Source organism: Rosa rugosa, chromosome 5, assembly GCF_958449725.1.
Source record: "Rosa rugosa chromosome 5, drRosRugo1.1, whole genome shotgun sequence".
In the NCBI taxonomy this organism is placed as follows: domain Eukaryota; kingdom Viridiplantae; phylum Streptophyta; class Magnoliopsida; order Rosales; family Rosaceae; genus Rosa; species Rosa rugosa.
Window position 1 is genome coordinate 41,785,651 of NC_084824.1, and position 27,836 is coordinate 41,813,486.

Genomic DNA, 27,836 nt, shown 5'->3' on the forward strand with positions numbered 1-27,836 from the left:
CAACCCATAATCATAGACATCAAAATTACAAAATTCAAATACAAAAGAGAAGAGAAGTATAGGAGAAAACAAGAATAGTCACAAATAGCTAAAAAGCTAGCATGACTAGTCTTGATTTACAACTCCCACAATTACCCAAGTCTTGAATCTTGTAGAGGAGAAGTCTTTCATGAATCTTTGAAGCTTTGGGTGAGTAAATCCTTCAAATCCCTAAAATAAAACTAAAGAAAATATGGGAAATGGAGGAGAAGAGGATGGGAGAAGAGAATGAGAAAGAGAGCAGCCCAAAGGGGCTGCCTCTGTTTTGTGGTGCGGCTCTCTGCTAGGGTCTCTCCCTTCTCTGTGTGGTACTGTGTATATATATCATTAGGTCGTCCCCTGTTCACCGAGAGGTAAAGGAATGAATGGGAATTGTGGTCTGGTTGGTGTGAGAGAGGGACAGGCACGTTTCAGCATATGGGTGGCTAGGAGATGAAAGAAGAGAATAAGCTTGATTGCTGCACGTGGAAGATAGCTTAATTAAACCAATTTGATTTAATTAAATGTTAAGCTGCCACACTTCCAATTAAACTAATATTTAATTAGTTTAATTCATTCCTTTTTTTTTTCTTTTGCCTTGTGTGTTCAAGTTTCGCCATTTCCGATAATATCGCTCTTGGTTGACTTTCATCTTTTTGTCGAAAATTCAATTTGCTTCAATTCGCACCATTTTCTCATAATTTCCGTAACTTCGCTTATTTCCTACAAAATAAATAAAAGTGGATTAATTACATAATAATTGACATGAAGATTAGCTTAATTCTAGTGTTTTAGATATAATTACACGTATATAAATGCATGTAATCAACTCCCGAGGACGCCGCATCCCCAGAGCAGGACCGCGCCTCCCCCGGTTGGTTCTGCTGTCCTTGGACAGCACTATCATCAACACCTACTGGCGCCTCCGCATTCACGGCCAGGCTATTCAGATATTCTAGCACGGCCTCGGGAAACCTCTGGTACACGTCATCTGACAGCTGCATGCTTACCCGATGCTCGGTCTCGTACACCTCCTTGTCTGCCAAATCCACATTGCAACACCTCACCACCTCCGAGTCTTTCAGTAACTCCTCGATGATGGCATCAATATTTACATCGGCATAAGGAGCGTCACTCTTGGCGGCAACTCATTAGGCATGTCGACTACAAAAAAAAAAAAATGAATGAAGCATGTCAGCGAAAAGAAAAAAGCAAGACAAAAACGAACGCGATAAAAACAAAAATTGAAAAATCCCCTCACCAGGACACCTCCCTAACTCAAATCTCTCGTAAATCGCTAATCTACATAAGCGGTAAAACCCCCTCTTCCCCTTCAGGAACTTGTCCAAAACTCTCATAATGCGCTTCACCTCTATCGGGGTCAGCCTGGTATCTTGCTCCACTACGATACAAAGAAATGTTGTTAATGCTGTTCATACCAGAAACACAAAAATGCTAAACATGTGACCGCGATACTCACATATGGGTTGAAACCGATTTGGAGCCCGGTGCACCATATCGGGGTTCTGCCAAAGGCCACCTATGAGACATGGCCTGCCCCTCCATCGAGCGTAAATGTTGGTTGGTAAGTCTTCAATGATTTGGTTCCCATGTGACTTGAAGTTCACGCACCCGTTATCGCCAGTCTTCGTCGAATAATGCATTTTGAACATCAAACTGAACACGTTGATACTCGGGCACTGCGGCCTACTAAGCTTCCGTAGCACCAACACACCCATCATCTGCCTCAGAACGTTGGGCGATAGCTGCCCCACGGAGATGTTAAGACATGAGAGCAGATACTGAATCCCTCCGGTATCGGAAATGATATCCCGCACCTCAGCTGATACTCATAGAAGCACGCCCAACCCATCTCGAAATGACTAAACATTTCATTACCCCTCAGCGGCCGCAACAGCACGGTATCTAGGATGCCCTAGGCCACCCTCATATCGGCAATCTACTCTACCGTCATGCTCAGCCCTGGCTGATCGATGGATGTGTTAGAAGCGACGCGCAATCGACCGTGTGGTGATTGAGGAATCTTAAGCAGCTCAAACTCCTCTCCTGGAACCTCGGAACCAACGACCTCCATAGGTGGCTCAGAACCATGGCCCCCGCCACTCTGAGAGGAACCCTCTCGCCTACCACGGCAACGATGCTCCCGCCCCATGCTGCAAACGATACCCAAGATAAGTCAATCGACTCCTACCTATCGCCTTCCCCGACCCACCCCACGCAAATTTCAAAATCCAACAGACCTCCATTAGGGGTCATATCATGGACTCCGACCAAACCCTAATCCCCCCTAAAACCTAACCTAGACAAACAAAGACCCAAAATTTACCGGCCACTCTTAACTTCGAACAACGAGCCCTCAGCAAACCCACATTTCACCAACAAAAATTACCAGAGCGAAACCCAGAAAAGTCAGGGGCAACGTACATGTTTATTCCTCCAGATGAAAATCACAAGCAACAAAGCCAAAATCCGGAATTCTGACCACCAAATGAAAGCTTGAAACTTTCCGAACACTAAAGGCTCTAACTTTACCCACTTTTCTCCTTCCCGTTTCAAACAAAACAAAAGAATAGTGGCCATACCCGTCTCCCTCCTCTGTCTATATATAGGGACCTCGAGAGTATAGGGACCATTGGATGTGCAAGGATAATGACACCGGATCCCACCACGTGTCCGACATCTCTGAGCGTTACTGAGGTCATGCGTCGTCACCTCGACTCCTTACCACTACGTCATTATTACCTGTAACGGACTCCAGTACACCGGACTTTCCACACACGAAAAACGAATGGCAACAGCACACGTATCACCAGGGTATAACACATGCGCCAAAAGACGCATGAAACCCTACCACAAATACGCGATAGTGATACAATGACAAAGGCAGGAATGATCCCTTCACCCCAGCCAATACCCCTCTTAGGTGGGGACTTGGGGGACTGGGGGTAATAGTCGCACGGAAGCCACGTGGCCAGCAACTCACCCTGCACTTCCGATACTTCTACAAATGACAAACTCCCCACCCAAGAGAACTCTTGACCGGGGACTTGGGGGACTTGTTGGTATACATATACCTCTCAGACACAAGTACCGGAAGCATAAGGCTTATCTAGCCATCACAAAGCAAGGAAAGAGCTCCCAGCCAGGGGTCTCGATACCCCTTGGGGAGATATCAGGAACCCCAAACGTCCCACACCAGGGGAAATGAAACCAAGCTCCCACGAACCCACTACACGAAGGCCATCTCCAACAACCGAAAGAGGTAACTGTTTACTATCACTTTCTATTATCATTATCTTATAATGATACTGACTTAGGCATCGGAACGTTAAAGGCCGGCACACCCGGTCTTCCCTCTGACCTTTGTTTGTCTTACAAATAAGTGAGACCGATAGTGATACTGGCAGGTGATTTAGACCTTCTGAGACAGCTGAAACAATAAATATGAAACCATGTTCCTCCTTGGACTATTAAATTAAGGAAAGAATACACTCGAAACTCTATTTTAAAAACACGTATTTATGAGTCGTAATAACGCACAGTTACCCTCATGAAAGTGCAACAGCAGACATACTAAAGCTCTAACTAAATCGTAACCATACCTCAACCAAGGGCATGGTTCCGATAACCCACCCTCAATCACTACTATGACCCTCGATCCATAAACCAAAACATTTAAAAAGTCACTCAAGACTCAAAATGTTGCACAACCTCACATGCTCTTCAAAACAATATAATTGACTGCAACAAAATATTATTTTTGAATCTCAAATCCAATCTCCAAAAACAATATAGAAATCAACATTTAAAATATTGTTTTCATATCTTAAACCACCAGCATAAATTGATATGTAGAACTCTCAATAAGAAAAGTCAATAATAGAATTATTTCCATCCCAACTCATTTATTTCATTAGAAAATCAAATCACAACACATACTAATTCCACTTCATGGGTTTCGAGGTGAGAGAGCTAGGGTTTCGAGGAAGAGGGAGTGTGTGAAAATTGGGAGATAAAAGTGAGTGAGATAGAAGTGGGAAAACTGACAAAGTGTGGGTCGAATGGAAATGTTGTTCCCCCCGTATCGAAATTTTTAACTTAATCTTTTCTGCGTTTTTTTAAATTTCAGAATCAAATTGTAGACATCGGTCAACAGTAATAAACGATGTCAATTATATGCATATAAATCGGAATTTGAGGAATCGATGTTAATGACATTTTTTTACATCGCGTGAATTCCTCACCGATGTAATTGTCATGATGTCTAAGAGCAAAATTCTAGTAGTATCAATACACAACTGCACCTATATATATATATATATATATAAATACACACACACGTAGTCATCCGCTTAGGAATGCTACTAATATCAACCATAGTTCACCAATACAAAACCCGTTAAAAATTATTTTTATAATAAAACCTCATCTTACTTACCTTTGAATCGTAGACAATCAATTTCATATAATTTAAAACAAATATTTATTTCCAAAAATGATTTAACAATTTAACAAATAATTCAGAATAATAAAGTAAGTCCATTCATAAATGAACCTCATGAGATTTACTCACATCTAAATCCCGCTACGTCTTCTCACAGAACCAAGATAAGACAATTAGAAAATACTCATCCAAGACAACTTTGTCAAGTACCTAATCACATACGGTCTCATCTTAGTATACGAAACATAAAGCGATTAAAGTTCGAAATTCCTGTTTGAACTAACACCCGGAAGTAATGTCAATCAAGACAAAACTTCACTCAAAACCACCCAAAGTCTCTGTAACACTCCTAGGATCAATATATCAAAACGACAAGTCGATCCAACGTTGGATCCTCACGGATCGAAAACTGAGATAATCGAAATTACAGAAAACCTAGCATGCTTCAAATGGTCACAACTTGACCCCATAATATATGAACATGCTCCTATCGACAAGTAGATGACAACCATGAAAACAGACACCCAAAAACTGGCCGGACGCCCAGCCACGCGCCGCCGTCAGTGGCTACGCTTGGGCTTCATGCCCCACCAGCAACTCCCGAAATGGATCATGAGACCTATGCCAAAATGTTCATCTCAACAAGCACAACAAATACCAGCACGAAGTCAGCATCTGAGCCATTTGGCCAGAATTTACCTCGAAATCAGATTTTTGATCGATTCTCCTTCCACGCTGCAAATCGGTTCATGCCACTTGAAGAGAATGATTAGCGTCCCCTGGGCTTCAAGAAATGACCAGTGGCGCGGCCAGAGGTGGCCAGAGGATGGAGAACTCACGGTGGACGGAAAAAGCGCCGCCACCCTTGATGTGTCGTCCAGGTGGCGATTCGCCATGCACCACCACCATAAACTTGAAGAGGATAAAGGGGCGGTTTGAATGGGACTAGAGGTGGTCGGATTGGTGGCCGGACGACGAAGATATGGCCGGAAAACCAAATCGGGTCGGTTCGCTAGCTTGGGAGAGAATTCGGATCGGGGCTTTCTATTTTCAGAAATTAGAATTGTTTTCTAGATATTTCTAATTTTTTTCTATTTATTCAAAAATGGAAATATTTTCATTGGCCATAACTTCTACATACGAACTCCGATTTTTGAGTTCCACATATCCACAAACTCATTTCGACGCGCTCTACGATTTTTATGAAGGAAGTTTTCAGAGAAACGCAACGAATAAAAAGTCAGCCCCTTGACTACTCGAAATAAAACGTTTTCAAGTAATTATTCGCTCAAACACTTCCACTCCCTCCCCGAACCACGAAATCTTCCTAACAATCAACTTAATAATTTTTGGAAAATCATCAGAAATTAATAACGAATTTTTGGAGTCTTACACACCGCCTCACCACCTAGGCCGCCCAAAACCCAGATTTGCGAAACCCTAGCAGCGCCCTTCTCCCCCAATTCTTGGCGCATGAGGCACTTGTCATGGGAGTGTTCTTTAACTGAGGTATTATGTTGGAGATATTTCATATGATAAATCTTAATCTTATCCTTATGAGTAGCGTGCAAACTGCTATTCATTATAGAAAACATACAATTATAGCGACATGTAAGATTGTAAGCTACTTAGTTGATTAATACTTGTATAAAGTTATTAGCATCCACAAACTAAGCGCACAGGAGCTAACAACAATGAGGTCTACGCAGAGAAGGTTGCACGCTATTCATGAAGAACCTTAGGGTTCCAAGGAGTTGCATTGGATTTTTCCAGTGAAACTATATATGATGATAACTAGGATCAGCAAAAGGAAAAAAAATTGTCAAACAAGATTTTCCCTGATTCCTTATGTGCACAAGCTAATTTTGATGCGACTCTCAACTAGAACCTCGACAAAAATGAATCGAAAACTATTTATTTGCAGAACAGCGATGGTGAACGAGCAACTTCTTTTATGCAAAAATTGTACAATAATAATTGACATAATGAAGAGGCTAACGACTCAAGAATTCCTTTGAAAGCCTTTATTAAGCAAGAGAGCTAATTAATCAAAATTCAAAAACGAAAAAAAAAAAAAAATTGCCCTTTAAACCAAACACACAGTAGTGCAGTTGGTTACTTCGCAATCAGTAGTACTGTACTGTAAATTTGTCCCATCCATTTGAGTGCCTAGCTCTTGCCAGATGGCTGCGCCAGGCTGCTTGTATCGAAGAAGCTGCTGAATTCTCCCATTGCTCGAGCTCTACTTGAGGTACCTCCCTAGTAAAATGCCACCAATACTTTGACACAATGCTTTTTAGGTCGCTAGCCCTAAGAGCAAATGCCTCGACCTTTTCTTGGGAAATAACAGTTCTAGTTGAGATGGGTAAGTCACAATAAGAGGGACATTTGAATGCCCACTGCAAAAGCTCTTCTCCATAATAATCACCTCGGTTTAACCATTTATTGCTTGAAGAACCACAGCTTGTTTCTGCACCAACGTTATTACTAACTGCGTATGTCCATGCGATGCCTTGCGTGATGAAGAGTATCATTCCAAGTGGTTTCCCCTCTTCAATAATGTAGTTGTCTTCTATGTAAATGACTGGCTTTAGATGCTCACAAATCACTTTCAACATTTTCTCATTCAAATTCTCAAGCATTGGCACCTATTTACGTAGATCAGTAATTAGTTATGGCCTGAACATCTCTATTTATGTTGGGATATATGTATGCAAGAGAACTTACACACACACACACGGTACTAATGAACTTGATTCTAGTAAGCAATAAGTCCTAATGTTGAAGAGTTTGTAATCCATATATATTTGACTGAGATAAAAGAAGAAGAAAAGTACTTACTTTCTTTAGTGAAGCCAAACAAAGAAAGCGCATGATGCTTTTTTTGTACTTTATGGGAAGAATAGAAATGATATTCTGCACATCAATATCTTTGTTTTCTTCAAGTTTGTGTATGTTTTCAAGAATCACCGTCTTAAGAGGCTTTTCCCTTTTGTTCGTTGTCTGCAAATCCATAGAGCTCTTTGTCACTGTCGTCAACTTTGAGAGATCATTTTTAGATAACCACAAATCTATATATGGTTTCATCAAATGCTTCTTTTTCCTCAGTTTAAGCTTATTTGATCGTTCTTGTGATTCCTGCATATATGTTTTTCCATAGCAAAAATGTTCATGATTGATGAGTTCATTATTTATAAATCATATTATCAATCAGGTGTGAATGTGTATATGTGTGTGCATGCATGCATGCATACGTACATATATAAGTATTTGCAAATACCAAAATTATGTTTAGTTAGCAGGACTCGATTATAGAAGCCTAGCTTGAACAGTATATTCATATGTATGAAAACGTATAACAATACTAAATATCTGTATACAAACTATATATGCCTACGAAATCTATACTTTAATATTATTTTTGAAGTTCTCTTTAATTGTTTGAAAATTAAAACGGATATAAGTGGCATCTCATATGGATTAGCACGTTGTAAAAGAGTACTCTTAATTTGTCAAACTATTAATATCAATTTTCATGGAAGAAGCATCCCTGATCAGTTTATTCATCAGTTTGCCTTTTCAAAATTTAGATCCGTACGTAGTTGAGTGTGTAAGTAGTTTACTTCTGTGCTTGGTAAGTAGGTAGTGTGTTCTTAATCATATATAAAAACTTGATCCATACTGAAGATCAAAAGATAAACACACACACACATACAGACCCGTTCATCCTTATTTTAAGAATTTGAGGATTTTTAATTGTTAATTATTTAGATTCCTATGTAAGAATTGTATCTACAAAAAATAAACCAAATTCATAATCATTCGGTTAGTCAAAATTGTATAAACAAATTTAGTCTATTAGATAAAATTAAAACGAACATTGTCTTAATCAAATGGTTAAATATTTTCTGATTTGGCTGATTTTTTAGATAGAGGGAGGATCCAGAGATAACCTTAAACTTGAAATGTGAGGATGTTTTTATTTTTAACATGTAGTTTAATAATCTAAATTATTCATACTCTAGTTACATACACACATATGAATCTTACAAAAAATTAGCCAAATTGAAAAATGTTTAACTATTTGATTAGCACAAATTTTGTTTTAATTTTATCTAATGGACTACATTTCTTTACACAATTTTGAATGACCAAATGATTATAGATTTAGTTGTTTTTTTTTTTTGCAAACACAATTGTTGTATAGGAATTTAAAGATTAATGGTTGAAATCATTCAATTAGGTCATATACTAGTGTAAGATAGTAAAAATCCTCAAATTCTTAAACTAAGGAGATTTTCTCTAGAACTGATATATGCACACACATACAAGGACATGCTTATAGCTTGAAGACATAATTTTATATAAAGCTAGGCTAATTAATCTTGCACCAACCTGCACTCTTGCGTTAAGATATACTAAAAATAGCGCCATGCCACATATAGATATCGCCATTGAAAAGATGATCTCCAAGATATGCATGCTGGTAAGTAGGTTTGAACCAAAAGAACTGTAAAAAATATGAAATGTACGGTTCATTATATCATTAGATGCGTTCGAGGTGGATATATGCAATAAAAAGGAAAGACAAACCATAGGCATAAAACAAAGAAGTGACAGGTCCTTAAGACGTTATCTGTATATAAATCAAAAGATAAAATAAATCACATATAAATCATCACACAGTTTCTATAACTATAAATTCTGACCTTAAATTTCGAAGCGCCCACCAAAAAGATAGTGACATTCTTCGTGAAAGATTTGATGAATTTGTCACATTAGAATGAAGAGCATAAAAATATATACCAAAGTCGAAGACTTTTGAATTTTCATCTTTTGTAGGGCACAATTCTTGCAATAGCGAGCTGTTGAATGACGAGCTGTTGGATGGCGAGCTGTCTTTACATTCAAATTTATACCAATTTTCATATGGCTTTCCTCGAATAATTTTAGAATTTGTCTTCCAACAATCTATTTGTCTTTGTACAGCAAGACGGTACCACAAGGCTCCAAATAGCTGAATGAATAATAAGGAAGTTCAGTAATAAGCAAGTTTTTGTATACAATACTACACAATATATATATATATATATATATATATATGTGTGTGTGTGTGTGTGTGTGTGTGTGTGTGTGTGTGTGTGTGTGTGTGTGTGTGTGTGTGTGTGAGTGAGTGTTTATTTCAGTTTTTTACAAGTAGGATTGACACATGAGATTGAGACTTACATGAGAAGCAAGGACAAAAGGCAGAAAATCCAACAAAGGTTTCAGCCATCTTCCTGCTGCAGTCTTTTTCATAAGATGCCACCTTTGTGATCCATAGATAAGAAAGATCCGTAGCACGTATTGAAAGGGGGCGACAATGAAAATAACATAAATAGGATCCCAGTAATCCCTTAATGGAGAGAGTAAAAGTATCTGTACACATTAGGCAATCAGTTAGGTCAACTAATACTTAAGTCTGATTCTAGTACCTGTAACAAAATATGAAATCTCTAAATTATGGAGAACAAGATCCCCACATTTGGTAAAAGTATTCCATATTTTTTTGAGATGTGGGAGACCAACGTTTTGGAGAATATCACTATATTTTTATGATGTATGTAGATCATTGATCAACAATATTGGGAAGGAGAATGAAATTCAAACTTTCAAATTATAATCCAACTCTTTAGTTATTTTCTCTTTTAGTTGAAATTCTTACTAAGACAATTTAAATTACTAAAAAAAAAAATTTGTAGAGTGTGAATTGTAAAATGAGGAGGTCAAATTTCACTTTGCTATTGGAAAAAGTTTTTAATGAAAATGGCTTCTCTTACCTCTAGAATGGGAAAGGCAACCAGAATGGGTAACAAAACGGAGTATCTTTTGATTGCTTGTTTCAAAGGAACTACTGTCTTTTGATCATTTCTTGACTTCCAGCATGCCCAAAGTTTCTTACCCTTACGTTTCTTAAAAACTCCGCACAAGAAAATGATTATGTCAACAGCATAAAAGACATCAACGACTATTCGCAAACAAACATATGCGAGCAGCACTTTCCAGTCGTTATTGAAGCACATATTGTCTTCCTCAATGACATTGAGATAGCAGAACAAAGGATCAACGAAGACTGCAAATGAACATAGAATAATGAAGAATGTATTCCACCTGTGCATTCCCTTAGCTCGTGCTTTGATAATTTCCTGTACTGCTGGCCCTTCTGCACTGGTGCTTCTTTGCCCTCCATTTTCTTTGTCAGACTCCCCCAATAAATTGATTCCATCAAAATTTCTGAATGTGACACAATAAAGATACATCAGAAACAATTCTAGAAATCAAAATAGAAGTTATCTGAAGAAATATGATACAGGGTACAGGAAAGGTGTGCGTATACCAAAACTCAAATTTAAAACATGTATGCACATTGTATAAAACATTAACAAAAAAACTTAGCGTCAATTTGAGATATCAGTGGTATAAATAAGTACTAGGCAAAGTATTCGAACCGTTATGTGTTTTATATGGATGAAGACTGTTTGGTAGTATAAACAAGTGCCCAAGAGGAGAAGGTAAATCAGTAGTGATAGGTTTGGACAGCATATGAACAAGTGGGTTAGTGGGTATATGTGGGGTTTAAGGGGTAGGGAAAAAAAGATGGGTTATCTGGGTTGTTTATGAAGCATATTCAGTCCACTGATGGTGGACATTCACTAGCGGGTCAACCACCATAAAAAAAGGGTGATTCCGGTGGCATTGGTTTTACCTCTATATTTTCTGTAACTTTCATAACTGGAGTCTACTCCAAATATGAAAGAGGAAGGAATAATTTACCTCAAAGGGTTTTTAACTCTACCTTTCGAGGTAAATTCCTCGTTTTCCATTCAGATTTAGACTACACTTCACTTATCAAAGTTATGAACAAGATAGAGACAAAACTAACTACACCAGAATCACTCATTTTGGTGGTGGTTGACCTGCTAGCTAGTAAACGTCTACAGTCGGTGGTCTAAATAATTTTCAGGGTTGTTTAAGGATGAGAATATGTAATAGTTAAGGTAAGGGTTGTTGTGAACTAATGAGATTGAAAGAAACTTGGGAAAGACATAATTGGAGGAATGATTTACTAAAATGTTAATCCATAGAGGCCAACGGATGTATTACATCCAAGGGATTAATCATGAATTTGAATATATAATCGTTTTTTATTTTTTTTGTATCAAACATATAATTTTTTCATTGATAAGCTTAGAACACCACATACATCAATTTTTCAAACTCAACTCATGTATCTAAGGGCTAAGCAACAATCAAACTTGCTAAACACCGCTCATTAAAACCTAGTCGCTTGCTTGTTCAAAGCGAGCCTACAAACAATGATAAACATCTTAAAGAACCTAACTTCTGACTAAATGGTTTACAAAAGCCTAAGCACTCAATTGTGGTGCAATTACTAAACCATAGTATCAAGCAATTGAATAGTATCAAGCAATTCAATAACACACATTGAATCTAAAGAAAAAGGAAAAGTAAACAAACTAAAATCTTAAACTTGCCTTTATACTTGGGCAAGCCAAGCCATCATCACCAGGGAAAGTCATGTGACCAATCCTATCCTAGTTCTCCAAACACATAATGGCATTGTCTAAGGAGATCAGAAACTGATCACTTGTCTTCTTTTGGATCAGAAATGGTTTGTCAATGTTATGCCTCATACCTAGATTTACTGGTTTATTGCTCATTTGGGGGACAGTATACAATAGAAATCTTTACTTTTACTTTCATTTCTAATATTTAGGCGGAACTCCAAGTTTAATTTTTCTTCAGTTCATTTTTCAAGCAAACTTCCTCCACAAAAAATGCAAAGCATGATAAACTGAGTCCGTGGACATACGACAAACTAAAATCGGAGTTCATATAAGTAAATTATGGTTTATGGAAGTCGAATTTCTTGATCGACCTTTTTGGAGATTCTTATAGGGGCAAAACTGACTTTTTAACGTCATTAGTATAAATAGAAAGAGGAAACCTTGAAGGGGTACCTCTCTTTTTTGGACCATACACCTAGAAAGAGGCACAACCTGATCCCGAGCCCGACCTGAATCGAAACCTAGTGGGTTCTCCGCCGTCCGATCACCCCTAGTCACCACACTAGTCGGAAATTGACCATGACCTTACACTGTGCCTTTCTATGCCCTGGGTTCACATTAAATCACACCAAGAAACTAGATTCGAATAAATAAATAGGGTACATTTCGGTATGAATTCTGATAATAGTTGAATATTATTATTTTCAACAGGAATGACGGAAAAAGTGTTAATTAATAGGTTACGATCTTTGTTAATATTGGGGGTTGTGCTTTATTTGTGATTTATATTTTCTAATGAACAATTTGAATTTGAGCTTCAATATGGTTTGGGATAAATTATTTGAATTAAATTTGGCTGTTATTTATGGATTCTTGGATTATTATTGAAATATGGATATGATGATAATTGGTTGAGATAGTTTATGTCGTGAAATCGATATTGTTTGATTGATTGTGTTATGTTGTTGGAAACACTAGGAGAGAGAGGATGGACTAGTGGTTTCAATATGTGGAACCAAAAAAGAGGGGATGTATTGGTCACCATTATTGATGATGAGGCACCAAAAGAGAGGGGATATACTAGTGGCCAATATTGATATTAAGGCACCAGAAGAAAGGGGAGGGGATGTACTGGTAGCCACTATTGATTTGAGGCACCAGAAGAGAGGGGATATATTGGTGGCTATTGATGATGTTGAGACACCAGGAGAGAGGGAATGGACTGGTGGCCATGAATGTGGTTGAGGCACTAGAAAAGAGAGGATGTATTGGAGGTACTATATATATATATATATATATATATATATATATATATGAGGGCCCTTTCACTAAAGGATCATTTTTTTTTTCTAGGGATAGAGCATTAGACCAACTTTCTATCACATTTTGGCATCTCAACCGTTCAGATTTTAAGTCCTACTGTGTAGATCACTTCTGTAAATTTTCAGTCAAATCGGTGATCGTTAAGGCATCAAACTAGATTAAATTAAAGGACGAACCAAATCTGTCAAACTTGAACCGTTCATACTTATAATCTTAAATCGCCATTCTGAATGTCTTAACGATAATCAATTTGGCTGAACCCTTAGATCGAGATCGCCATCTTGAGGTATGGAGATGGGTCTGAGTCTGCTTTGCTGACTGATTTTGAGAGTTTGGGATTATGGGTCAGATGTTTTACCTCTTCAAAATTGTGGGACGTTGCTCTCTTGAATTTCAGTGAAGAGGAAGAGGAAGAGACAAAGGTGTTGTAGATGAGGCCGTCGAGATCTTTGTTGGGGGTTTTGCAGAGGGAGGAGTGTGAGAGAGAATGATGTAAATTTAAGAAAAGCATGAGGACAATTCAGATAGTTTATCAAAATTTCATTTAATCCTCCGTGTCCAGAGTTGATTCCTTTAGAAGTTGAAATTGAAAGCTACAAATTGTAACTTCTTCATTTCGGTGGTTGGGAGAAGCAATTTGAGTCAAAAGCTGATTCTACCATGGTTTACCAAACACACCCAAACAATTTTAAATGCACTTTTGAGATCAAAAGTAGTTTCAACCCAAACTAGGCCTGAGTTTTTTGAGCCGGGCTACTTCAATCCTAGTTAAATGCACCGCGCCACCACCCTAGCGAAAGCCAAGGAAGCGGCAAAGATAGCAATGATAGAATCCATGGTTGTCATGGGAAGAAACTAGCTTGAAAATATGAAACAAGCTAGGGTTAGGGTTTTGGTTTAGCTTGAAGACTGTAGAAGATAACAGTTTTTTTTTTTTTTTTTTTTTGCTCCTAGGGTTAGTCTTAGAAGTTAATCACACTTTATTAATGCATTTCTTTATATTCAGATGTACGTTGTCTGATCATTTTCTTTATGCACCACATTTTCAACTTCACTAGCCTCACATAACAGTGAGATGCACGTGCTAGTGTTCAATGGCACGGGTTAGTATCAGATGATTTTAATTTATGTTTTTTTTTTTTGTTCTGAAGGATATATTTGATACCTCAAAATTTAGTGAAGCATATAACATAAACGTTCGTTTTATCTAGAATTGCCGCTTGGTCGGTTCAAATCTGTTATTGTCATTACCAACTTCAAAACCATAGCTTTCGGTTTCAAAATTGAGCTATTAATTATCAACTAAAATTTTCGGTATTCAATAATTTCTACCAACTTTAGTATTTCAACTTTCTGTATTACCAACTTTGTAAGAGGTATTTCTTTAGATTATCAATTAGAATTAACAATACTAGATTTGTTTTTTCAGTTTTATAAATTGTCGTAAACTCTATGTTCATCTATGTACCTTTTCAATTTTCTTTGCACGTACGGATGACATATAGCTTCATCCATTTTCAATAAACTAGTTATCAAACGATCTTTTATCAAGTTACCCAATAATATATGACCTATATTTCTAAGTTCATTAAAATATATGTACTACTAATCTAGTATTAATAATCATGTTAATTCTATTATAACAATATGTATGCTTATATATATTTCTTAATATACATTTGTGCGTATTAAAAATCATAAGATAGATATTTTAATATTTAGGTAGTCGGTAGGTCAAAATTTACCAAAATAAAACTATTTTTTAGTAAACTTTGATTTGGTTTTATCAGTTTCGATTACCAAAATTGATGTTTACCAAACTTAAAACATCGGTTAGTATTCGGTCAGTTCGGTAATTACCAAACTAAATGATAGACCTAGTGTTATTTTTACTAGCTTCATACACGTGCAGTTCACGTCTTGTTATCAAAAAAATAAAGAATATGGAAGTTGCTCTCACTTCTTCTATTTTTTCATATTTATGTATTTTATTTTTTCCATAATAATTCTTAAATAATTTTTATGAGTTTTTATTTTTAATGTAAAAGAGCATTTTAGAAATTCATATTTTGGTGAAACCCTTTGACACCAAAAAGCCCTTTCATTTATAGCAGTAGACATATGTAAATTGACGTCTACCTTCTTTTGGGAAAAAAAAAAAAGAAAAAAAAGGCCTTTTGACACCAAAAGAGCCCTTTCATTTATAGCAGTAGACATATGTAAACGAAGGAAATAATTGTAATGATGCAGTTCCAAACCCCCTTTTCAAAAAATAAAAAAATAAAAAGAATTGGAATGATGCATAGATAGAAAACTAATGAATATGCAATATTATTGAAAATCAACTGGGGCGTTATCCGACGATCAACTTTGAGAACTGCGGTATGCCGTTCACCATACTTGAAATTAATTAGAGATCAGATTTTTGACCAATGACCACTAAACAATGTTTTCTAATCATCCGAACAGTAACTAAGAAATTAGAACAAGCTACTAATCAAGACATCCCATCGTTAATTTGATACTAACCGCAAGTCAATTGATACGTTGTTGACTTGGTTGCTCATGTCTCAGTATTTTGGATTAAAAGATGCACAATATCCGTAGAGTTTGAACCGTTACCACCCTGCAATATGGAGATCGAATTAAAGGTTAGAGAATTATGATATTCGAATACAGGACTAGACACTGAAGAGTTGTTTCATTTAGGAGAGAAATTCCAATGATTCAACTGCATAAAGGTAATTGATGCTAGCTTACGCGAGCTATTTTTCTGCATGCAGGACCTCAGATAGGAGATGGGGGATTTTTCGTAGAGCAGCAGAAACTGAATAAATGAAGCAAATTCTTTTTCAAACAGAAACTGAATTCGACTACGACTCGCATGCAGTCTGTAATAGCTCACAGCTCCTCGTTTTATATTGTACGAGCAAAAACAAAAACAGGGGCAAAGTCGGAAGTTCGAAAGTTTCCCCAAGATAAACAGTAAACGGCTGCTCGCTTTATTTATTAATAGAGATACCAAGAACGTGAAAAAGAAAGAAAAGAAAAAGAATAGTTGACAATGGGTTTAGAATCACACATGCATCTTCTTGTTGAATTTTCCTAGCTAGTATTTTATTTTGTTTCCTAATGCTTACATTTGAGCCGGCATGAAGTAATCTCAGCCAATTAGTCGACTTAATTTGACTTCAAGATTGGCGATTTCTGCAAGTTCCTATATATTTTCCATTATACAGAAACACGCCAATTGCTATCTGATAGCGATCATGTAGGTTGATTGCGATTTGCTTGTATCAACACACGAGTGGATAATACGCATACTCTGGCTCAAGAATCCATCAAATATGATAAGCTATCTAGTAATCGTTAATTCTTTAGGTACTATATATCCCCCCAGTTAACCAGCTGTAATTAATCATTTTTTCCCACGGGTCTAGACCAATGGGGCTTCATAATTCATATAACTCTCTTGAATTTTAGGAACCTTAACGTTGTTGAAGCAAAAGCACAAGTACGTTCATGACGTATACGTAATACGTGCGCCCACGGGTCTAGACCAATGGGGCACTAGTGCAAGAACGCTAGTATAAGAATCGAGCCTAATTTTGTTTCTATCTGCCTAATTTTGTTTCTATCTACTTCAGCCGTGCTAAAGGTACGTTGTTGAAAAGTATGGGTTTCTACAGGAAGTCTATCCTTCTATGTCTGGTCACCATTACTAGCTAGGCCATCGGCGAAATTTCAATTTCCAATAGGCAAAAGTAACAATGCACACTGATTTTAGACCTACTAATAAGAAATCTGTGGGATTTGCTTTCTAGCAACAGATTTCAGCGTGAATGATCAGTTTGACCCATGAGCACATGTTGACAACATTTCTCACTGAAATTTGTGTGATAAAAATTGTTTCACAGATATCTATGTGCCCCAAATATTTAATAGATACTGACGTCTGTGGGAAACGTTCTACATAGAGATATCCGTGTGTGATAGCAAAAAATATAATTTATTAAATAATTTTAAACTGACTGACATCAGTGACAAAGGTTTTACACATAGATTTATGTGTGTGATAACAAAAATATAAATTATTAGATAATTTTATGCTCACAGACATCTGTGACAAATGTTTTACACACAGATATCTGTGTGTGATAACAAAAATATAAATTATTAGATAACTTTATGATCACAGACATTTGTGACAAATGTTTTACACAGATATTTGTGTGTGATAGCAAAAAATATAAATTATTAGATAATTTTATTCTCACAGACATCTGTGACAAATGTTTTACACAGACATCTGTGTGTGATTGCTAAAAAAATAAATAAATTATTAGATAATTTTATGCTCACAGACATCTGTGACAAATGTTTTACACACAGACATCTGTGTGTAATAACAAAAATATAATTTATTAAACAAATTTATACCTATAAACATATGTAACAACGGTTTTAAACACAGATATTTGTGTGTAATAACGAACATATAATTTATTAAACAATTTTATACTCTTTCAATTTTTATTTGCTTCCCAACAATTAAAAGATTTAATAGAAAGAGTTTCAAAACAGAATTTGTGAATAACTATTACTCACAGAAAGTGACTAAACAAATAAATGAAGAACAAAAAACTCTTGAAATTACACGTGAAAATCTCTTTCTTGCCTTCTAAAATTGAAAAACTTTATCTACTCTCTCTCTCAATTTATTCCCACTAGCAAGATAGCCCGCGCGATGCTGCGGGTTTGTTTGCTTGTCGCAGTGTTTCTAATCCAACATTATTATGTTTTGTCTGAATTTTCTTATACATATTTCTGAATTCAAGTACAATGAAATAGGAACCCCAAAGAAAAAGAAAAGGAAAAAAGACGATGTAGAAGCCAAGATTACAAAAATAATGTAACTGATTATTCAAAAAAGTACATGGAAGTACCTATACCTAGAAACCAATCTAAAACAAATCCAAAGACAGAATTATGGTCAGAAAACAATAGCACCTAAAATCCAGATGCAATAAAAAAATGTCAAGTACAAAAAACTCCGATCTAAAAATTAGCAGAGAACCAAAATCAGGGGGGAGAACAATAAGTTGTGAAGTTCAATATATTGACGACATAACTAACAGAATCCAACATTCATAAGAGAGGGAGATAACAATCACCAAAGCTATAGTAATTAATTCTCTAAACCTTTGCATACTTAGACTTCATGTGTTGAAATTCCTTGGCTAACGTCCTCTGCATGTGCTCACAATCTGAAAATCCCCCGCTGAACTAATTCTCTAACTCTCTACACTGTGTTCCTGCAATAAATAGAAAGAAAGTTACAGTCTTGGCTTCCTCTACATATTCAATTTCTCAATCAGAGCATGTAGTCTTTTTATATGTAGTACTTCTTTCTTTTACTTAATTTCACAACATCAGCATCAATTTTTTCGATGTAGGAATTAATGACTGTGTAAGAGCCTTATCTTCGAGAGGTTCGAATGATCTTTCATATCCCAGTAGTTTCAAACTTTCAATGCAACAGCTTGGTCTACCCCAAAAATCTTAGCTAATGAAAGCTGAATCATAAGCAAGTCATATTGCAAATATTGAATACAGATTCTCACAACTCTAAAGGAATGGATAAAGAGCAGGGCCAATCATTAACAACTTTTACAAAATCGGATAACATATCAGATGTCTTTTAACCCAAAAGAGTTTGAAGTACAATACCACCTTTTAGACACGAAAATATTCAGTAATAGCTGCTCTTAAGTGTCATGACATATCTTAGAGACCAAACGTACTACCGAGTGATTTACCTTCCAGCTTTCTCATCACAAACCCAATAGTGAACACCATGTCAGCCACTGTATACCCAAAGAATGTCATTGAAACCAAAGTCATTTGCAGAAAAGAAGTTCACAAAAGTGAAAATTCAAGGGTTTTAAGTTCTAACAACATATAGATCAGATGCCAATGGAAAAAATATTCCTACCTCAAAGCAATTGTCATAAGCGGCCAGCACTCCAGGCACACATCAGCTCCTGAGCAGCAGCATCTAAGATCATCGTAAAAAATAGTTTGTCAAACATGTGGTAAACCATTCATGTCAAAAGTTCAGTTAGACTCTGACTATTTACAATCTTCATAATTCACATGGTTGATTCCCTTACTATATCAAAAATCAATTACCTCTCCTCAAGGTAGCAACCGTTTTAAGCATAAGAATGCATCTTTGCAGGCTGAAACATAAGAAAGATTAGAACTGAAACCAGAGACATGGCCTTGTCAGAAACACAACCATACACAACAGTTAAAACCAATCATTTGAAAACAGAAGGGAAAAACAAAAACACCATGCATGGGAATTGTTTTGATCTATTGGTGTGCATTTTTTTAAACTTCAAATAATTCTTGTTTCTATATGCATTCCAAGATCTACATGATTCACATATCTACAGTAAGGGCCTTGTCTTGCTCGTTAATGCTTAGTTTTGAATAAGCACATTTAGGCTTTTCTAATAGAATATTGAGTTAACAATCTTATTCAACATGATAACAATCAGGTCCAAAATCAAACCCATCTAAATTTCAATTTGGGACCTGAAAAGGACTATGACCTGCATGATGCCAATATTATCGTGAACTGAAGAAAGCAACACAGATTTGCTCGAAATAGTGACAGTCATATCTGCCTCTATATCCTAAACTTCAACTATACAATTATTCAACTACACACCCAAAAATTCCCCTTACTAACGAATTATTTCCAACCTTTCAAATTCAACCATGCAAGAAAACCAATCATAGATCTGAAAAAAAAAAAAAAAAAAAAAACTGAAGAGAAATTAACTCACAGAATCAGCTGTACAATTAGGCAATTTGATTTGAGTGCTGCAGGGTCAGCTACTGAGTCATGACAGGTGAAAACAATGGAGACGTAAAAGAAACAGAATCCTCAGAAACGATATTCAACCAGGATTGGGGAAAAAAAAAGGAACAAAAGCTAGCTTAAGATTGGATTCATATATTCATTCACTAGAAAATTTGCCCGCGCTTTGCCGCGGGACTTACTATTATTACAAATAAAACCGCTTGTATAGACAAAAATAACTGCATTTAGGGGTGTACAACAATTATCAATTTCTGCTGTTCTAAGTGAACTAACAACTAACAATAATGAAATGAAGTTTTCAGTTTCAAACAAATCTTTCACATGTTCATTTAACACTTCGTACAACCACCCTGAAGCTCATTTGTGTACTGATCTGAAAGGTCGTGCTTTGTAGAGTGGAAATTCCGTCCCTCCAGGCTCCAGCCATGGAGTATGAAAGATTTGAGGAACGCTTGAAGCTTATATATCAAGTTTCCCTTCTCAACTTCCTCAGTTGTCCAAGAACTCAGCACTTCTGCTAGCAGCTACAATGTTGTGGGCACTGAGGGTGATTGTGATTCCATAACAGAACTTCTGTAGCCTAAACACCTCGACAGAAGTGGACATTGTGTGACCTGTGAAAATGAATGAATTAATTTCATTAATGATGCAGCATATCTTAAAAATAATTCCATATATAATCCGGTGTGCTTTTACCTTATAGCGTGAGAAGTTATCAGTGCAAGGAAGTTTCATAAACTTCATGACTGTTCCTTACTTTAGAAGTTATCAATGCAACCAAGACTTGGAATCACAGATAACAACTCATTTATGCATCCTTCCTCATCTAGATTTGAGGTTGATGTGCACTTCCACAGTTGTCATGCGCTGTACTTAGTCACACTGTTGAACAATCAACTTTGATACCTTTTATGTACATTAATCAGTAGATGTTCTGCTATTTTGGTTGATTGTTTTCGGAAGGCCATTAGTATTACCAAAAAAATAGAGAATGGTCCTCATCACAAAAAGTTACACAGCATGACAAAAGGCATAAGAAAAAGGGTTGCACAACAGAAGTGGCTAGGTAAGGTCTTCAGTGTCAGATTCAACCAATGTATTTGTGCTGGTCTCATCTGATGGGTTTGCTTCATCTTCAAGGTTGTCACTGGAATATACAGAGCACATGAAGGTCATATTTAAAAGATTGCCTCATTGACTAAGGCATGGTTAAATTGAATGGACAGAGAAGATAAAATGCAAAAACTAAGTGAAAAAGAGACTGCACACATTGAGTACGGTTCCTAAATCAGAATTGAAGTTATTCCTAGTTAAACTGATCAAACAAAGATTTTAAAACTTGCCTTCTTGGGTTCTTGCTTGGTTCTGGTGTGAACAATTCCTTCTGCAGTCCATCTAGATTCCTCTTCTTCCCAAGCTTAACAGGATTTGGCGTGGAAGTTGTTGGTTCGCTATCTTGGGTTTAGGGACTATCCATAAGACCATTCAGTAGCTATAAGCATATTTTAACAGCTGAGCAGAGCTAACACAATATCATCTTCAAAGGGTTCTTTCCTCTCCTGAAAGCTTTACTAATGTAAATCATTTAATCGAGTACAGAACAACTGAAGCTAAAGAACTCAATGCAACAAAGTGGAATCTTTTTTTTTTTACCATGTAAGATAATTCCCTTATAACCCCTCAAATACAGTCATTGTAAATTGATTCAAAACCATATCTAAGACAATTCTATCATTATGGTACTCAGGCAAAAGAGCCAGCATTTAACAATCATTTAGCGACCCAATAAGCACAAATCATTGAAAACAGAATCCAACATGCACACAGCATACCTATATTGGAGTTACTCTTGTTATCTTTAATGTGATGTGGTATAGTGGTTTAAGCTAAAAGTACAATAAAAAAAGAATATCAAAGTACAATAAAAAAAGAATATCAAGAGAAGAAATTTATCTTCAGAATGCATAATGGTGATAAAAGCATGGTTACTCACTATAGAATGAGTATGCAACACAAAAGGAAGTGTACATGCTTTCCCCCTTCAGGTGGAGGATTCCATGCTGATAAAAGCATATATCTGATTTGGCATTTGGGAGGCAGTTTCTAACAACATAATTTTTTGTTGTAAACTGAGCAACACCAACATCCTTATTATATCGGTCGAAGTCATAAATCTATGAAGAGAAAATAGGAGAAGCATATATATCAGCCTTATTCATACGCAAATGATTCTGGACACTATAATAAAAGTACAACACTTCTAATGCATTGCAAAGAGTTGAACAAATCATCAAACGGCAGAAATAGAATATGAAATCAAAGAAAATACTACAATGCACATCTGCATCATTTAAATTTGGTAGTGAATGAAATCTTAGGCTCTTGATCCTCTTATGCTAGAAATTAGATGCCATCTTCATTTTCTGTTTGGTTAAATTGTTGAAAAAAATTCAGATAGTTATTTATCTGATTCTACTGTCAGTGCTACTGATATATATCATAATTCCTGGTCTTAGTTCGCTAAGAATTGTTATCTTGCTATATTGAGGATATTTTGGTTAATTTCCGCATGTTTTGTAAACATTATCATCAAAAGCATAGTGTAAAGATCCAACTTAAAAATACATTGCACTTGGTATTCAATGAGACAATTGCAGTCATTGGTATTGTGAAGCACATGATTTCCAGTATATATAACTGGTGCTTTAGAAGGACCTCCTTTATTTGGCCTGCACACTATGTGAGCATGAATAAACAAAGGCCAAGACTTTACTGTATACAGATGGCATTAAAGAAAGAAATGTTAAGGCACTTCTAAATGGTGGTTGAGCTATTTGAATTATGCCAAGCAGTCTTCAACTTTTCAATCAATCAATGATGTAATTCATAGAAGATTATAGGATACAAAAAATGTTGCACAATAAAGCTAAAAAATGCAACATTGTTGAATAGGCAGAGCCAATGGCTAAAAAAAAATGAACAGAAAACAGAATCATAATAAGTCACTATATGTAGATAGAAAAGAATCTCATCATAAATGAAAAAAAGAACTAAAAAAACAAAAACAATCCAATCAGTAACAATATGATGCAATAAAGAAAAAGTGTTCTTTCAAATCCTAGTAGTTTCAATGTACTAAAGTGATCTGGCCAAAAAAAACCTTACTCAATGCAAGTAGCATCATATAGCATTCATAAAATAACATGTTCAAAAATACAGAATACAAAACGTAAAAATAAATTCAATCAAATAACATGAAAGATGTTAAACAATGAAGGAGAGACAAAAACTTATTTATTCTGGTATTATGAGTTTCATGGAAAACTGCTTCTTACCAGATAGGTTGTCTGCTTCCAAAAATTTTGAATATACAAAACATCTTTAAGTGCAGTACTATATAATATGTATAAATAAAAAAAAATGAACATAAAACAAAATGAAAAGAGAAAAAAAGGATCGATCTTGTGGATTGAAGAAACCAACAATATATAATCATGATGGAACACGAAATGAAAATATGATCGAGGATAGAAAGAATTGGAAAGAAGGAAATGGGGATTTACATTAACTGATAAATTCTGTAATCGAGTCTGGGTTTGCTCTGATGTTGATCTCAGAAGCAAATGAAGAAGATTTGAACCCGGCTGGCAATTAGAGATTCAAGATTGGACCGAAGCTGATCGATCTGTAGGAAACATATATATACTGAGATGGTATCACAAACTGAAGGATTTTATGCAGTTAAGTATATGGCAAATCCCAAAAGCTAGAAAGCCAATTTTATCACGGGTTATAAAGTTTGCTTAAATCACAAACTGAAGAATTAATGACTCTCTTGATCTCACCGTTTTAACTACATATTTAAGCTGATTACTTCTCAATAAAAACAAATGTCCAAATCCAAATAAACTGTCAAATAAATTTCCAAATGTAACAGCAATTCTCCAGCATTTCATTGCTTCCCTCTAAACTTAGATTACAAAACAAAGTACTTCAGCTCCAACAAAACAGAACAACATTCTTTCTATTTCAAGTAAAACCTGATTACCCAAAAACAGTAACACTTCTTTTCACTATTGACACACCTGTTCTAAACAATAAAGCTCATTATAAATTTTCTCTTATTCATAATTCTTCCTTTTTCTTCTAATAAATCTACAAATACAAAAGAAAAAAAACCAATCTTAACAGAACTGGAAAAAGCAACAAAACACATACCTCTTTTGTTCCCAAAGCCCGTCTCCTAAACTCAATCACAATCTTGGCACACATCTCTTCCAAAACGAACCCAAGCCTACCTCCCAGAGATATCCAACCAGTAAAAGCACATTAAGTTCATTTATTAAATCAGAAATGTAATTGGTTTAGGACAAATAGTGACCAACAGAGTGTCTACAGCTTCCCAAGCCTATAAACATTAAACAATGGAGATCACTTGGATCTTTCATGGAAAATAAGGATCCAAGTTGGCTAATCATAAATTGGAAATATCTACTACATAGACCGAATCCAAGTATAATGCAGTCTTGACCCCTGACAAAGAGTAATGTATCTGCTTGACTGACTATCAAAACAAAGAGGAATTGAAAACTGAACCAACTTGTCCCAAGCTCTAACACGGTAAAAATCTTTAAACACTAACTTGGCCTCGAAATTCGGTTTATAATCACAGGTACGATAGACTCAAACAAAGAAATCTGATCAAAACCAATTTCTAAGATTGGATCTTTATGGTCAATAGATGATTACACAGATTTGGAAGTAGGAATCTGGTCAGAAGGGAAGCACATTATCTATTATCTAAAGCGCGTCAACTGTTCACTGGGGCGTCACTATTCATTCGCGTGGCACTGTTCATTCAAGCCCGAAGTAAATGACGCTTTTGCCCTTAATTTTTTCTTAAATTACATCCCTGCCATTCAGTCTGTTATAAACACCCGCCGAGGTTATTGAGCTTCCTCGAAGAGAGACAAAGCTCGAGCTTTCTGGAGATGACGATCTTCTTCATTTTAAGAGGTATCTAATTGATTTTTTCACAAAAAAAATCTTCAAAATCAGTTTAAATCTTCATATGTGATTGATTTAAGATTTGGGCTCGGAGATATTGATTAAACACAATATTGATTTTGCTAACAATTTCCATGTTTTTCTCTGACAAGAATTAAGATTGGGTATCTGCACCTGAGGATTCTTAGCAACATCAGCTCCTCAAATTTGTTAGATCATCCGATGATCTAAATTGCGAGAGTGTGATCTAGATTTGTATAATCAGTGGATTGCTTCTTTTTTCTACAGTCGTGTAAGGAGGATTGAGAGGTTTAGGGTCGAAGAGATAGGGATAGACGAAGAGATAGAGAGAAATTGTTACGAAAATAGAAATCGGAGGCAAGTTCTCACCTCATCATCTGAGATCGGAGGTTAGTTGCTCTCCTTCAAGTTTCAACCTTTATTGCTTTGGATCGTTTGTGGTATTGTTTGTTTAGATTTTGGTGAAAGACGTAATGAATCAATACACACTTTGGCTCGAATGAACAGTGCCACGTGAATGAATAGTGACGCCCCAGTGAACAGTTGACGCGCTTTAGATAATAGATAATTTCAACCCCAACTAAGTTTCACACACTATTCAATTAAAATCAATATCTCCCATTCAAAAGGCCATGAATCATTATGGGGGGGGGGGAAGCGGTTTCTCCATTGAAAAACATATTCATGCAATTGAGAAACAAAGTGAGAAAAAGATAGAATATAAGCCACAGAATAATGCACCACCAAAGCTAATTCCATCTCTCTTTTCTTTCTAACTTTTGATTCATTCATTGATGACTTGTATGCAATAGCAAAATATCACAGATCCCACAAACCAAAACCAAAACCAAAAACAGGAGCAATTACTTTATGAACCCAGGAAGCAAGCAAGATAAATCAAAAAATTGAGAAATTTGAGCAGTGATCTGAAAATCGAAATGAAAAGTAGAAAGATTGAGAACTTAGTTCCCATAATTGCATGAATTGTTACTCAAAGATAACAATACAGTTCAATCTAAAGTAACTTGCAATTACTGTGAAACAAAGAAATGCACAAAAAAAAAACTTAATAACAGGTAGATACCTTAGGTAATGGCCATATCAATGAGTGAGATCCACAGTCAGTGTGATCAGGGTGCTTGCTTGCTTGCTCTGTCTTAAACCCCTAATTTTGGTAAGCCCCCTCTCTTATTTTCAATCTTATCTTTCACTTTCTGATTCAATTTTTTAAAATTTGACCCAGTCAATCTTAGTTTCCTTAACAACCCGTCATCTTCAATTTTGTATGTCAACATTGATAATCTCTGCGCACTGGTACTTCTGCTCCTTTGGTTATTATGATTTAACAATCTAAACTTTTTTCTCAAATTTCACTTGTTATGAACTAAGGAAACTTGGTCATTGTTGCATCTTGTGTGTAACTCTTTGGAAACATATATGGTCCATTGGTCCTTCAACTGAATTCATAGTAAGTTTCAATTATACCATGTTTTCTTATTTAACCTTTATTCCTTCAGTACGGGATAAAAAAAATTCCTGTGTTCATTCCTTTGAGTTTGTGTATTACTTTCCATGTTAGACTCGAAAAATAAAATAGTCAATTAAACAGAAGCAATCCCTTCTATCATTTTGATACCAACAATGTAATATGAAAAGTGTGAATCATCATTTGGCAAATCATAAGCAAAGTGATAAAAGAAAGGAACAAACTTGAAGCAAAAACAGTAAAACCAAAAGAAGCATAAAATCAAAGTTAAAAAGCAATAATAATGCAATTACTAAAGCATTCACACCCAATAAATTCTAAGATATCAGTAAAAGCTTGAAACAGAAGGAAGCAAGTTTGTTGCCAATTAGAATACCTTCTGAAGCTGAAGAAGAGCTCATTTTTCCATTCATCTTCTTCAATCAGCAAAGCTAAGCACACTGCAAAAATATCAATACATATCGTTTAGGAAAATTTAGAGAAAGAAAAAGCCAAAGAACCAAATATCTATTCACCAAAACATAAACCCAAATCCAATCCTTCACCGAAAAATTTTAATTACCAAAGCTGAGAAGGATCCACATCTACACAAATATCGGAAATCCATAGCAAAAGTCCTTTCTTGGCCAATAGAACACCTTGGTGTCCACGATTAAGCCTCCAATGGCAAACTCCACCCTAGCGATGGACACTGAAAACCCAATTCCCAATCAATCAATCCATCCAAAAAAAAACAAAGATGAATTCTTCGCAGAGAAATTAAGGAACCCAATTACCAATCAATCAATCAATCCAGAAAAGAAAAAAAATAAAAAGATGAGTGAAATTAAGCTTTGGGGAGTGAGGGTTTCGCTTACTTTTGAAGGGATGGCCTCTTCTTCTCTCCTTTCTTCCTCTGTTTACTTCGCTCCATCTCTCTCTGTGTCCAGCAAATAACCAAAACCCAAAAGATGAGGCCCTCGTCGCTCTCTCTCTCTCTCTCTCGATAGAGTGGAGGTGAAGCCTAAGTAAACCTAACGTTATTTTTTTTTTTTGAAATGAGGGGGATAAGAA

The 27,836-nt window shown here is 36.0% G+C and overlaps 2 protein-coding genes and 2 long non-coding RNA genes across 26 annotated transcripts; all 4 read right to left on the minus strand.

Annotated features, from left to right (window-relative positions):
* Window positions 1–6,531: 6,531 nt before the first annotated feature.
* Window positions 6,532–16,252, minus strand: LOC133712546 (cyclic nucleotide-gated ion channel 1-like). Of its 2 annotated transcripts, none has more exons than XM_062138642.1 (8): window positions 16,135–16,252; window positions 15,904–16,000; window positions 10,303–10,756; window positions 9,710–9,901; window positions 9,193–9,500; window positions 8,879–8,993; window positions 7,325–7,486; window positions 6,532–7,131 (listed from the first exon to the last, which is right to left on the minus strand). In XM_062138642.1, the coding sequence occupies exons 2-8, from the start codon at window positions 15,939–15,941 to the stop codon at window positions 6,610–6,612; spliced, it is 1,791 nt and encodes a 596-aa protein (XP_061994626.1). In that variant the 5' UTR covers window positions 15,942–16,000; window positions 16,135–16,252; the 3' UTR covers window positions 6,532–6,609. The 2 variants fall into 2 exon arrangements, with proteins under 2 accessions (XP_061994626.1, XP_061994625.1); XM_062138641.1 differs by having other exon boundaries at window positions 6,533–7,131; window positions 7,325–7,621.
* Window positions 16,253–18,378: 2,126 nt separating this feature from the next.
* On the minus strand, window positions 18,379–20,317 carry LOC133709374 (uncharacterized). 3 transcript variants are annotated; one of them, XR_009846258.1, is made up of 5 exons: window positions 20,232–20,317; window positions 19,567–19,616; window positions 19,370–19,432; window positions 19,194–19,241; window positions 18,379–18,940 (listed from the first exon to the last, which is right to left on the minus strand). It is a non-coding gene; the product is annotated as an uncharacterized LOC133709374 (long non-coding RNA). The 3 variants fall into 3 exon arrangements; XR_009846259.1 differs by having other exon boundaries at window positions 18,379–18,689; window positions 20,232–20,314; XR_009846260.1 differs by having other exon boundaries at window positions 18,379–18,950; window positions 20,232–20,314.
* Window positions 20,318–20,365: 48 nt separating this feature from the next.
* Window positions 20,366–21,606, minus strand: LOC133709373 (uncharacterized). Its single transcript, XR_009846257.1, has 2 exons — window positions 20,966–21,606; window positions 20,366–20,883 (listed from the first exon to the last, which is right to left on the minus strand). It is a non-coding gene; the product is annotated as an uncharacterized LOC133709373 (long non-coding RNA).
* Window positions 21,607–21,612: 6 nt separating this feature from the next.
* LOC133709371 (protein KINKY POLLEN-like) lies at window positions 21,613–27,795 on the minus strand. Of its 20 annotated transcripts, none has more exons than XR_009846248.1 (7): window positions 27,641–27,795; window positions 27,346–27,474; window positions 27,160–27,223; window positions 24,488–24,563; window positions 23,833–23,954; window positions 22,263–22,443; window positions 21,613–21,828 (listed from the first exon to the last, which is right to left on the minus strand). XR_009846248.1 is itself a non-coding variant. In XM_062135095.1 (7 exons), exons 2-6 carry the CDS (start codon window positions 27,365–27,367, stop codon window positions 22,151–22,153), a joined length of 348 nt encoding a protein of 115 aa, XP_061991079.1. In that variant the 5' UTR covers window positions 27,368–27,474; window positions 27,641–27,795; the 3' UTR covers window positions 21,613–21,828; window positions 22,102–22,150. The 20 variants fall into 20 exon arrangements, 6 of the variants coding, with proteins under 6 accessions (XP_061991079.1, XP_061991078.1, XP_061991077.1 ...); XR_009846246.1 differs by having other exon boundaries at window positions 22,263–22,998; XR_009846245.1 differs by having other exon boundaries at window positions 22,263–23,005.
* Window positions 27,796–27,836: the final 41 nt, after the last annotated feature.